A 13,845-nucleotide genomic window follows, 5' to 3' on the forward strand; every position below is an offset into this window, starting at 1 on the left:
ATCATAAAATAGTATAGTAAGAATAATCTGTGATATGTGTGCTCATTTTGAAAATGTGCATACAGTCAAACCTTGGTTCTCAATTGTCTGCCATCTTGAACAGTTTGTTTCTTGACCAAGTTGTACACAGGAAAATATTTCAGTTGTCGAACAAAACTGGACCCAAAGGCCCTTTCATGCTGATACCCTTCTTTCAGATGCCAAAGGAGAAGATGTATGAGTTTGAGCCAATTTACCACTAAACCTTGAATTCTTACCATCTCAGGAAATTGTGCTGTGAATATTTTCATGTTGTTTTTAGCTTTTGTTGCTGCTTATTATTATTAAGTACCTACAGTAAGTCACCATAGGTCCTAGGAAGGATAGTGATAGCAGCAAAGTAAAAATGAAAGTTGTGAGAACAACAATAGAGCTTAAGAAAGAAACAATTGCAAACTATGATAGAGATGTTCAAGTGTTGTCTGATCTGGCTGCTGGTGAAATTGATTATTTGCATAATTTTAAAACATAAGAGACCATCAAGAGGTTGATGTTGCTAATGGTGTGAAAGCGTTTGTGAAGCAATGATCACAGGCAATTGAGAAAGGTTAAAACAAAATCATTTGGGGGTCTGGAATGGATTAATTCAATTGATATTAGTTCTAATGGGCAAAATGATTTTTTAAAACAAATCACTTCTCAAACAGCCTTCTAGAATGAATTGTTTGAAAATTGAGATTCCACTGTATTTCCAATGAAGAACAGATAAGGGCACCAAATAACCAAGTCACTAATTTGTCTCAATTCCAAAGAAGTAGAAAAGAAACTGTTTACTCAGTGGCTTTAAATCTACAGCAGGGATCCCCCTTTTTTTAAGTTATATGAGATCTTTATTCCAAAATGAGATTTTTTTTTTATAACAAATGATTGTTTAGCCGTAGTAATTTTCAAATCAGCAAAAATTTATTTGGTTCCATTATGTAGAAAATAGTATAGAAACTGCCCATGAAAGATTACAAAATTGAATAACAGCATAAAAAGGAATATATGTAGAGCAAGCATAAGTTTGAGACAAATTAAGCAACAATTTACAATTATAAACAGTGTAGCAATGAATAACCATGTGGCTATGTAGTTTTATATTGTTAGAAGTGTACTTTCAGAGCAAATACCAAAAAAAAAAAAAAGGAAAAATGTTCATTCAAATTGTAAATGCACATTGAGTTTTGTTGGATGTTGCCAAATTTTCCTCCAAGAAGGTTGTACCAATTTATATTTTCACCAGCAATGTATGAGACTGTTTACATAGTCTCACCAATAGAAAGAGATATTAAATGTGTAATTTTCTCCAATCTAGTAGATAAGAAATGATGTCTCCATATATTTTTAATTTGTATTTCCCTAATTATGAGTGAGCTTGAATATCTTTTCATATGTTCAAAGACCATTTTGAAATCATTTTGTGCATTGTGTGCCCATGATTTTTGCCCATTTTCCTTTAAGTTTTCCTATTTTAAGAGTTCTTTATCAAGATATTAGTCCTTGTTTGTGATATATTACAAAATTTTGTCCCAGCTTAACAGTAGTCTTTTGATTTTTTGTTTGTGTGTTTCCTTTGTTTTGCTATGTGTGGAAGACATAGTAATGCCCTAAAAGATACCTATGTCCTAATTCTCAGAAACTATAAATATACATGGCAAAGGGTATTTTATAGATATGATTAAATTAAGGACCCTGAGATGGAGAATGTTTCTTGGCGCATTCAACCATCTGAAATAATATCACAAGAATCCTGAAAACTAGGAATCATTCTTAGCTATAATGAGATGGAAATATAAATGTAGAAAAAAAAAAAGATCAGAGAGCTACAACATGGCTGGCTTTGAAAATAGAGCAAAGGGCCATGAGTCAAGGAATGTAAACAGCATCTAAGAAGCTAGGTAGGAAAGGAAACAGATCCTCTTCTAACACCCCTGGAAAGCAACTCTAGAGTAGGGATCCTTAACTCAATGACAGAGTATAGCATAATCACTGGTTTATACATTTTTAAACTACCATATTCCACTTACTTTTTATCCCTTATTTTATGTCCCTTCCCACTTTGAGTTTTGGATACATGTACTTTTTGCTCAAGGTAAAAACAATATTACCCATGGGTAGCACATGCTGTAGGAAGCAGATGAAATATTAAAAATCACCGGTGTGTTGAAATTCAATGGAAAAGACATGAACCCCATTGTTTTATTCTGGATCTCAGACCCCGGACTTCTTGTCTTCCCTATATACCACCACCCACCTCATAATACCTTCCTATCTTAGAGCTTTAATTAGCATCTATAAAATATAAGCTAACAAAGCACAAAGAACGGAAATAACTTGCACACTACTATGAAGAGGTAGAGCTGTGTTGTAAATTGGGTAGTCTGGCTTTGGAATCCATGCTCTTCAAGACTGTGCTTAAATCCCACTTCTGCTTTTTAATTTTATAAGAGCTTTTCTTGAACTATCATTTACATATGCTAACACTCATCTGTTTTAAGTTTCAGGGATTTATATTAAATATACAGAGTTATGCAACAATAACCAAATGTGAACTTATAACATTTCCATCACTCCCAAAAATCCCTTCAAAATTGTCTAGTCACCATCCATTCTCAGCCCTTGTCCTTGGCAACCGCTAATCTATTTCCTTATCAATAGATTTTCCTTTCCTAGATACTTAATGCGAATGGAATCATACAATATGTTTCCTTTTGAAAAATATATGCTACTTTTACTTAGCATAATGCATTTGAGATTATCCATGTTGTGTGTATTCCTCTTTGTTAATGACTAATATTCCCTCATATGGAAGTTTCATATTTTGTTTGTTCATTCATCATTTGATGGACATTTATATTGCTTCTTTTTTTTGGCTATGATAAATTCATCATTTGATTGACATTTATATTGTTTCTGCGGGTTTTTTTTTTTTTACTATGATAAATCTGCTATTAATAGGTCTTTCAGTGGACATATGTATTCATTTCTCTTGGGTAGTGGAGACTTGAAGTGGAACCATAACATTTTAAGGGAAGTTTATGTTGAAACTAGAGGCCCAGTGCACAAAATTCATGCATGGGAAGGGGGTGTCCCTCAGCCCCGCCTGCACCCAGCCTGGACAAGATTGGAGAGGGTGCACGCTGTCGGACATCCCTCTCACAATCCAGGACTGCTGGCTCCCAACTGCTCACCTACCTTCCTTCCTGATTGCCCCTATCTCTTCTGCCTGACAGCCTGATCACCCCATAACCACTCCCCTGCCAGCCTGATTGATGCCTAACTGCTCCCCTGCCAGCCTGTTTGCCCCTGCTGGCCCTCCCTTGCAGGCCTGGTCCTCCCCAACTGCCCTTCTCTGCAGGCCTGGGTCCCCCCTAACTTTCCTCCTCTATCGGGTTGGTCACCCCTAACTGCCCTCCCCTGTAGGCTTGATTGCCCCCAACTGCCCTTCCTTGCAGGCCTGATCCCTCCCATCTGCCCTCCCCTGCTGGCCATCTTGTGGTGGCCATCTTGTGTCCACATGGGGGCAGCCATCTAGTGTGTTGGAGTGATGGTCAATCTGCATATTATTCTTTTATTAGATAGGATTTTAAAGAAACTGCCAAGATGTTTTCCAAAGTGTGCTTTAGTATTATATATTTCCACCAGTCATTTATGAGGCTCCATTTTCTCCAAATTTTTGTCAATACTTGATATTGTCAGTTTTTTTTTACTTTAGTTGTTATAATTCACACACAGCAGTGTCTCGTTGTGGTTTTAATTTGCATTTCCCTAACTATTAATAATGTTGAACACATTTTCATATATCTGTATGCCTTTTTTGAAGTGGTGTTTATTCATATATTTTGCCGATTAACAATACTTAACATTTTTCAAAGTGGGCATCTTATGTTAAGTGTCCTTATCACACAAATAATAATAATTATTATTATTTAAAAGGAGGATAGGGGAATTTTTTGAAGTGGATGGAAATGTTTATGGCATAGATTGTGGTGCTGAGTACACTACCCTGAGTACAGTCAGGGTGCTTTCTGCTGCAGAAAAAGCTTAAAGAAGTCTTGAAAGTTGTGTCAAGGTAGAAAGAAGACAAGAAAGGAAGACAGTATAACACAAGAGGTTAGAGAGCTTTAGGATATGTTAAAGAGCCAATGAAAAGAGCACAGAATAATTTAGCTTGTGAGGTACTTGCCCTCATCAATCTCTGCTTTCTCCTCTCTGCTCTGCTTAGGAGGGATGGGCAAGAAGTAGATGGGAAGGAAGATAGGAGAGTTATTATAAATAAATTCTTGTCCTAATCAGAAACCAGTGCATTTTGCATTTTGCTTTGGTAATCTATTTGTTGTACTCTTATTTTCCATGTCCCCAGAACTGCTGAGTAAATGTAAAGTAATTTCCCCTCGGAATTACTCTTAAGAGGCAGTATCGTAAAAATGCTAAGTGAAGAGAAGAAACACAATTTTCTTTATTAAACTCATAGAATATTTAAGTGTCCAACACAAGGAACAGGTTTCTCAGTGAAATACATTTCTCTTATATAAAACTCTTTGAAGCATAAAACCTCCTTTTTAACTTAAAAACAGAGTGGGTCAATGAGATATTGTAGACTGACCTGAAAATAAAGTTTTCTCCAGGACACAGGGGAAATTTTGTAAATATCTAAGGGATTAGTTAGCACTAAAGTGCATTGGCAATCTAGTTCCAACCTCTATTGCTTAGATAGGGAAACTGAAAACAAAAGATGGGTAACTATTTGTTGAAGGGCACACACTTGCTTTCTGCCTACTGGCCTAGGTAGGGGTCTTGCTAATACACCTAAGCATTCTTGCTTTAGCCAGCCTGCTTTGAGCAAAATCTAGTGTTGCTGTGCTAATCATTTGTGAGGTGTCACATATTCATCCAGTTTTAACAATTAACCAGGATTCGAGGTGCTTATCAGTTGACAATTTACAACTCAAAGAGCATGATAGGGATTGAATCAAATATAAGCAGGATTTGTATATGATATCTAGAAACAGCTCAACAAATCTAGGTCACAAATAACTCTAAATTTTTCCTTGTGGGTCCCATTTCTATATAGTTGGCTACTATCTAGGCCAGGGGTGGGGAATGTCTGGCCTGAGAGCTATATAAAGCCCGAGAAATAATAATCTGGCCCTGCCAAGGCATTAGGCATGAATTAATTAAATGTTTGACCAAATAAAGCAGGCTAATTTTTAAGTTGATAATTTTGATGGACTGAAAATGATATAAATATCCAAATATCCTTTGGGGGGGAAAAAAAAGGTTCCCACCCCTAATCTAGCTTAAGGAAAGTTAAGGTTCAGAAATTTTGAAAGAAATTGGAAAGGAAACATTGGAATAGATTATTTGAATGTATTAAAGTAGGGGAATGAGTATAGGGCATGGTAAATTGTACCCCATCCAGTTTTCCATTGAGGAATCCATCCACAGTCTCTCTGATATGTTGTCCCTCTTAAGAAACCATTAGCTCTTTAGACTTGATCTCTGAGGTTTTGGATGTCTTCCATCACCTTTGCATTTTTCTGGCCAGTTGCTGTGTGTGTGTGTGTGTGTGTGTGTGTGTGTGTGTGTGTGTGTGTGTGTTTTCCAAGAGCCATCTCCTTTAGCAAAGCTATAGTAGTTGCTGTGAGCAGCAGAGGCATCTTTTGTGCCTGTTCATTATTAGAATAATCTTCCTGCACATCTCTCCTCTTCGGTGAAAATTTTAAATTGGTTAACTTACAAGATAGCCTACTGAGGAGAATTACTTTAGAAATTATTAAGCAGTAAATTAATCAGAACCTGCTGTTTTAAAGTTTCTTTAGATGGGGGTAGTAGTTAAGGGAGCTCAGGTAGGGCATACGTTATATTTGTTTTACTAAAAGTGGTAAGGTGGGATTCAGATCTAATTTAAAAAATCTAAATACTGAATAGTGCTTTGAGAGGCTATCTGCTTCATTTACTCCATTCTTTGTTTTCATAAAGATGTGGACCCCCGTGAACCTAAAGCATCAAAATCCAGTTATTCTTAGGAGCACTCTATTAATAATAATGGTAACTCAGCTTTATGTTTAATACCATTCAGTTTAGCTTGACTTCATTTTCTGTTCTCCTTACTTTTAGGTTAACAATTCATGCTGAGTGTCCCATGCATTTGGAAGATTTTCCCATGGATGTACATGCCTGCCCACTGAAGTTTGGAAGCTGTACGTATTTTCTCACATTCTGTTTGCCTGAGTCTTTTTTTATTTTTTCAAAAGAAATTGAATATTTAATTTTCTATCCCCCTAGTAATTTCTAAAGTTAAGGCCTTTAATCCAGGGAAGGGAAAGTGGGGTTGAGTAGTATTAATTGATCAGGAGAAGGAGACAGTCTTTAATAGAAATTTCGTTCTACAAAGCAAACCTTATTTAGACTAAATTCATGTTATTAGATTGATATATTGACATCTGTTAAATTGTCCAGAAGACAGAGCTTATATAGATTCCTGAAATAGAATGTCATTATATTTTTGAAATGACTATTCTACCTCCACCTTCATATACATCTATCCAACTCTCTACAGTAAATAGTAAACAGGAAGAAACTCCGGAGATTTTCTCATTTTTACAGTATTGCTGTTGCTCATAGCTGTAAATCTGACAGAAAAATTAGTAGCTACACATCCCATTTTAAAATGAATCAGAGAAATAAAAATTGAGAAGAACTCGAGTGAGTTTCTTACTCTCAATTTCAGAGTAAGTTTTATTGGAATCATCAAAGCAATATATCAACGTCTATGTTGATCATGTCTAAATTAGATTTAGCTCAGTATTTTAAAATAGAGCATTTTATAAGACCCAAATAATTATGTTTGACATATTTTTTTAATCATTGTCAAATATTTACAGATTGTGTTCCAAGCTCTGTTCTAGGAACTTGGAATGCATCCATGAATGAAACAAAAACCCTGCCTTTGTGGAGCTTATATTATAGAGGAGAGTGATCATGAAAGATAAAATAAACAATGGATAAAAAAGTAAAATATAAATTATGTTGTAAAGTGAGAAGCACACTTTAAGACATGAAATTACTACAGAATAATGGGGATAAGTCATGTATAGGTGGAGGATAGGTGTTGCCATTGAAATTTAAAATAGAGTTATCAGCATATGCCTCTTTGAAAAAGTGACTTGAGCGGAAATTGTAAGAAGGAAAAAGTGTTAATAACACAGCTATCTGAGATAGTTGTGCTCCAGGTGGAGAGAACCATCAGGGAGGAGCAAGACCATTATCAGAAAAGTGAATGATTTGTTCTGAGAGCTTCAAAATGGCCATTGTGGCTGAAGAGAGTGAGAAAGGGAGAAAGCACTAGGAGAAGATGAAACCAAAGAGCAGGCCAGGTCATCTAGAGTCTTCTAGGACATTAAAGGGCTTTTAATTTTATTTTGAGGGAAGATGGGGAATGATTGAAATATTTTGAAAAAGTAATTATATTATCTGATTTATGTTGTAAAAAAATCATTATGGCCAAAACTGGTTTGGCTCAGTGGATGGAGCTTCATCCTGCATACTGAAAGGCCCTGGGGTTCAATTCCGGTCAAGGGCATGTACCTTGGTTGCGGGCACATCCCTAGTAGGAGGTGTGCAAGAGGCAGCTGATTGATGATTCTCTCTCATCGATATTTCTAACTCTCTATCCTTCTCTCTTCCTCTTTATAAAAAAATCAATAAAATGTATTTTAAAAAAAGAAAATAATCATTATAAATGCTCTGTTAAAAAATATAAGTATGGGAAGGAGAGAAGCAGGGCATCCGGTTATAGGTTTTAATATTTCAGATGAGAGCTAATAATGGCTCAGACTAGAGTGATAGTGGCAAAAGTAGTGACAAGTAACTTGATTCACTTTTTTAAACAAATAAGAGAGAATGTTTAAAAGTATTTAAAAGATCAGTAATTTAAAATATATTCAAACCCTGAAAAAACTGAAAAACACCAGCTAATCTTCATGTGTTTAGATCTCTTAGCAAAGTAAGTAGCACTATACCAAATCAAAGGTCAAAATTGCCAGTTTGAGGTTTATTTTGCTTCTCAAACTTATTTCCTGAAAGAGCAATCACAGGGTTTATATATTGTATGCCTATAGGCTTATTAATATAATTTGTAAGAATAGCTCACCATTAGCAACATACAGGGCCACAAATGCACACTTACAATAAGCAAAATCAACGGATCAGATCAATATGTACTTCTGTACTGATCCCTGGAAATTTCAAAATTTTCAACTCAATGTGCCATCATTTCCTGCTTTTTCTTTTTATTTGACATTAGTAGATTCCTTCAAATCAGTAATGTCTCTATGTCTATTATTAAGATGTAATTCATATAGTAAAATTGTAATGCATTTTCCATTTTGCTGATTTATCAACTACTTTTCTCAGTATTTGGTACTCAGGACAATATATAAATTTCCTGGTAAATTCCAGGAAAGAATTTCCACATAGAAATAATAGTCAGGATGCTGGTTACCCTTGCTGGGGGTTGTACTTGATAAGGGACACAAAAAAATACTTCTGGATGCTGATGATATAGGATGTAAGTGTGATGTTTTGGAACAGATATCTGGACTAGAGACTTAATTTAAGCCTCATCCACATAGGTGATATTTAAAGCTATAGCCTGGAGATCACTAGGAAATACTGTGTATAGATAAGAATATCAAGGACTGTTTCCAAAGTCACTACAATATTTAGAGGCTACAGAGAAGAGAATAACTCAGTATATTGAAGGACAGGACAGGTGAATTATGAGGAAACTTAAGAGAACTTGTTGCCCTGGAAGACAATGTGCATCAAGAAGGAGAGAGTGATTTAAATTCTTAAAGTGTGCAGTTAAAATTAACCTTAAATAAACTCTAATGAGAAAGCAATTCTGGAATGGTAGAGTAAGAACTTCTGAAAATATACTCCTCCATAAATTGCCAAAATAAATTTTCTCCAAATTCTAACCAAAGGTTCACAACAATCTGAGGAGTGCTTTAAAAAACCAAACCAAACCAAACCAAACCAAACCAAACCAAACCAAACCAAACCAACCAACCAAAAAACACCTGGTTCTCAGTAAGACCAGGGAACCCTATTCTCATCCTCTTCTTCCCCACTCTCCAGATGCCTTGAGGATTTAAAATATATATATATATATATATATATATATATATATATATATATATATATATATATATATATATATTGATTTGTTTACAGAGAGGAAAGGAGAGGGATAAGCGTTAGAAACATCTATGAGAGCCCTGGCTGCTTTGGCTCAGCGGATAGAGTGTCAGACTGCAGACTCAAGAGTCCCAGGTTCAATTCTGGTCAAGGACATGTACCTTGGTTGTGGGCACATACCCGATAGGGAGTATGCAGGAGGCAGCTGATCGATATTTCTCTCTCATCGATGTTTCTAGCTCTCTATTCCTCTCCTTTCCTCTCTGTAAAAATATATCTTTAAAAAAGAAACATCTGGCCGAAACCGGTTTAGCTCAGTGGTAGAGTGTCGTTCTGCGGACTGAAAGGTCCCGGGTTCGATTCTGGTCAAGGGCATGTACATTGGTTGCGGGCACATCCCCAGTCGGGGGTGTGCAAGAGGCAGCTGGTCTATATTTCTCTCTCATTGACATTTCTAGCTCTCTCTCCCTTACTCTCTGTAAAAAATCAATAATATATATATTTATAAAAATTAAAAAAAATTAAAAAGAAATTAAAAAAGAAACATTGATGAGAGAAACATTGATCAGCTGCCTCCTGCACACTCCCTAGTAGGGATGTGGTCACAACCAAAGCACATACCCTTGACCTGAATCAAACCTGGAACCCTTCAGTCTACAGGCCGATGTTCTATCCACTGAGCCAAACCAGTTAGGGCGAGGATTTTTTTTTTTTTATGATAAAAGGGTCAATCTATCAGGAAGATATAACTATTATAAAGTTATAACTATCATAAACAAGAGAAATTAGAAAATATTTTGCAATGAATGAAAATGATGCACAACATATCAAAATTTATGGGATGCATCAGTTTAAAGCAGTGTTTAGAGGGGAATTCATTATTGTAAAGCATATATTAAAAGTAAGTAAAAATCTAAAATCAAGAACAAGCCAAACCCAAAACAAAAAGGAAGAAGATAATAAATACTGTAGTGAAATTAAATTAAATAGAGAATAGAAAAAAAAATTAAAGAAAATTAAAGAATATAAAAGTTAGTTCTTTGAAAAAATAAAACACACACACACACAAAAAAAAAACCAACCAAACAAACAAACAAAAAAAACCACACACACACACACAAAAACCAAAAACAAAACAAAAACAAACAAACAAACAAAAAAAACCTGACAAACCTTTAGCTAGACAGACCAAGGGGAAAAAGAGAGAGAAGGATCAAATTACTGAAATCATGAAAAGGTGACATCACTATTGCCTTACATTAATGAACAGGAATATACATAAATATTCTGAGCACTCACAAATTAAATAGTCCAGAAGAAATGGAAAAATTCCTGGAAACACGCAAGCTAGTAAAATTTTAATATACCTAAATTAGTATTTTAATAACTTCCCACAAACTTCAGACCCATATTGCTTCACCATTAAATTCTATCAAACATTTGAAGGAGAATTAATGCAAACTAATTAGAGAAGAGGAAGTAACCTTTCTTAACTCATTCAACCAGGTCAGTATTACTCAGATACAAAACCAAAGTCCACAGGAAAACCACAGACAAATATCCCTTATGAATACAGATACAAGCTCTTCAACAAAATCCTAGCAAGCTGAATCAAGCAACTTATAAATGGACTGAAGGCTTGGTGCACAAAATTCATGCATTGGGCAAGGGGGGAGTGTCCCTAATCCAGGCCTGCACTCTCATGCAGTCTAGGACCCCTTGCTCCTTACTACCTACCTGTTCACTCCTTACTGCTCGGCTCGCTGCTCTTTAGTGCTACCATGGAGGCAGGAGAGGCTCCCACTACCACCACTGTTCTCACCAGCCATAAGCCTGGCTTCTGGCTGAGCAGTGCTCCACCTGTGACCATGAGGGGGCAGCTCCTGCTTTGAGTGTCTGCCCCCTGGTGGTCAGTGCGCATCATAGTGACCATTTGTTCCAGTTGTTCCACCATAACAATCGCTTAGGCTTTTATTATATAGATTAGGGGTGTCGAACTCAATCAGAGAAGGGGCCAAAATCTAAAATCCAGCCTAAATCACGGGCTGAATGGTTTACTGCAGTGTTTTTCAACCTTTTTTGGGCAAAGGCACACTTGTTTCATGAAAAAAATCACGAGGCACACCACCATTAGAAAATGTTAAAAAATTTAACTCTGTGCCTATATTGACTATATATAAAGTAATTCTCTTGAATAGGAATCAAATAAACACAAAGAAAGTATTTTATAATTACTTTATTATGAAATATTAAGTAAACAAAATAGTGAAAAATTATAAAATTCTTGTCTTGTCTGCACCTACGGCACACCAGGCAACATCTCGCGGCACACTAGTGTGCCACGGAACAGCGGTTGAAAAACGCTGGTTTACTGAACAGTCATAAACTGACAATGTCATAAACTGACAGCGGAGTGCAGTGATGACAGCGCGGTGCGGGCCACATTGCAAGGCCTGGCGGGCTTGATTTGGCCCGCGGGCCTTGTGTTTGACACATGTGATATAGATTATATACTATCTTTAAGTGGAATTTATCCCAGGAATATAAATTTGGCTTAACATCCCCAAATAAGTAAATATAGCTCTGCACAGTGGCAGTATTTTAGCCAATGAGCTTTATACAAGGTGTTATTATTGCTAACTGAAAACTTTTCCCCCAAAATCAGTGAAGGATATACAGCATCCTATCTAATAAAAGAGTAATATGCAAATTGACCATTACTCCAACCACAAGATGGCTGCCCCCATGTGGTCAAAGATGGCTTCCCCCATGTGAATACAAGATGGCCACCACAAGATGCCTGCCAGGGGATGGCAGGTGGGAGTGACCAGGCCTGCAAGGGAGGACAGTGGAGGAGATCAAGCCTGCAGGGGAGGGTAGTTAGAGGTGACCAGGCCTGCAGGGGAGGGCAGTTAGGGGTGACCAGTCTGTCAGGGGAGCAGTTAGGCATCAATAAGACTGGCAGGGGAGTGGTTAGAGATGATCAGGCTGGGAGGCAGAAGTGGTTAGGGGAAATCAGGAATGCAGGCAGGCAAGCAGTTGGGAGCCAGCAGTCTTGGAATGTGAGAGGGATGTCTGACTGCCTGGTTAGGCCCCATCCTATTGGGATCAGCCTAAACAGACAGTCGGACATCCCTCAAGGGGTCCCAGATTGGAGAGGGTACAGGCCGGGTTGAGGGACAGCCCCCCAGCTCCCGGCATGAATTTCATGTACCGGGCCTCTAGTATTAACAATAAAGGAGAAATTATACATGATCATCTTAATAGAAGCAAAAACAAACAAACAAACCAACAAAAAACATAGTACATGCTTGAAATAAAAAAAAAAAAAAATTTGTTCTGCTTTACCAGTAACTACTGCCATTGTCATATCACTTTGGTTAATTTAAAATCCTGAGGATTAAAATATATTAGTTATAAACCTCTACAGTGTCTGTTTCCATTTGGTTGTATATATATGCCAACCTTAAGCAGTAGTTGTTAGGTTCATAAAACTATTGTATTTATACTGAACATGCCTAAATTAAATAAATTATTTTTTCTATAAAATCTTCTTTTGTGGTCCCTGTCTTGGTGTTGGCTGTTATTTATCTCTTCAACCTCATATCTGTCTCTCTCCTTTATATTGACATTCTGCCCGTTCCTACAACTCTGCAGGATCTTTCCCACTTAGAAACCTTTGTACTTGCTGCTTTTTTGTTTTTACCTGAAATGTTCTCCATCAAACTCTGAGTTGTTTTCCTTTTTCATGTTTCAGCTTAAAAGCTACTCTCTCAAAGAGGTCTTTTCTGATCACTGTGTTTAATGAAATCCCTCCCTACCCATAAACTCCATTTTTTTGATAGCACATATTACTGTATGATATTTTCTTTCTTTCTTTTCTATCTTTCCCCAGTAGACTATAAGGGATGTGACCTCAAATATCTTATGACTTATGAACCTTAATGAGGTAAAATAATGTCTTAATATTTGTTGAATGAGTAACTGGCTGAATCAACTAAGCAAGCAAATGAGCAAACTCTGACAATATGAGTTCAAAGGAAATGTTTTTTTATTGGTGCTATTGTGGCAAGATGGTTTTTTACTTCCCATTTCCCTAAAGCCTGATACATACCAAGCTCAAGTAATAGAAGGAGACATTTAGCAAAATAACAAAATCAATGACATGCTTGTGTCATCATAGTCCATACAATATACTGTATATTGAGGGAGCCATTCTGGGAGTGCAGTAGTTTTTATAGTTTGGTAGATATCCTTTCTGCAGTATTCATCCCCGCCTCCTCCCACCCCCCTTCTACCTTTGCTCCTCCATTAAAATACAAAGATTAGAACTGAGAAGAAGAGGTAGGATTTTATGAGAGGAAAGCTGAGGTGCTAAAGGAATCCAAAGGGGCATGGAGGAAAGAGAGAAGAAAGAGAAAGCCTGAAGGGAAAGAGTTCTGTTTTCTGGTGGGTGAATGAATTCTATTATTATCCGCCTACTGGCAAAAGCTGTAATTTCAGGAGCATCTAGAATATTTCCTTAAACATCCTCCTTTCCTTAACCATCAGTTATAATCTGCCTTATCTTTGAAATCTCCTCTTTGTTCTACTCAATTTTACCCACTGTCTACTACTATA

At 36.7% G+C, this 13,845-nt stretch overlaps 1 protein-coding gene across 2 annotated transcripts in view; it reads left to right on the forward strand.

The window, feature by feature from the left end:
* Nucleotides 1-13,845, forward strand: part of GABRA3 (gamma-aminobutyric acid type A receptor subunit alpha3) — a 205,993-nt gene that overhangs the window by 117,329 nt on the left and 74,819 nt on the right. For both annotated transcript variants that reach the window (XM_084871096.1, XM_084871095.1), the window contains exon 6: nucleotides 6,142-6,224. In XM_084871096.1, the coding sequence (XP_084727222.1) occupies nucleotides 6,142-6,224 (83 nt within the window). The remainder of the gene's footprint in view (nucleotides 1-6,141; nucleotides 6,225-13,845) is intronic.

Source organism: Pipistrellus hanaki (assembly GCF_964339955.1).
Source record: "Pipistrellus hanaki genome assembly, chromosome: X".
NCBI lineage: Eukaryota > Metazoa > Chordata > Mammalia > Chiroptera > Vespertilionidae > Pipistrellus > Pipistrellus hanaki.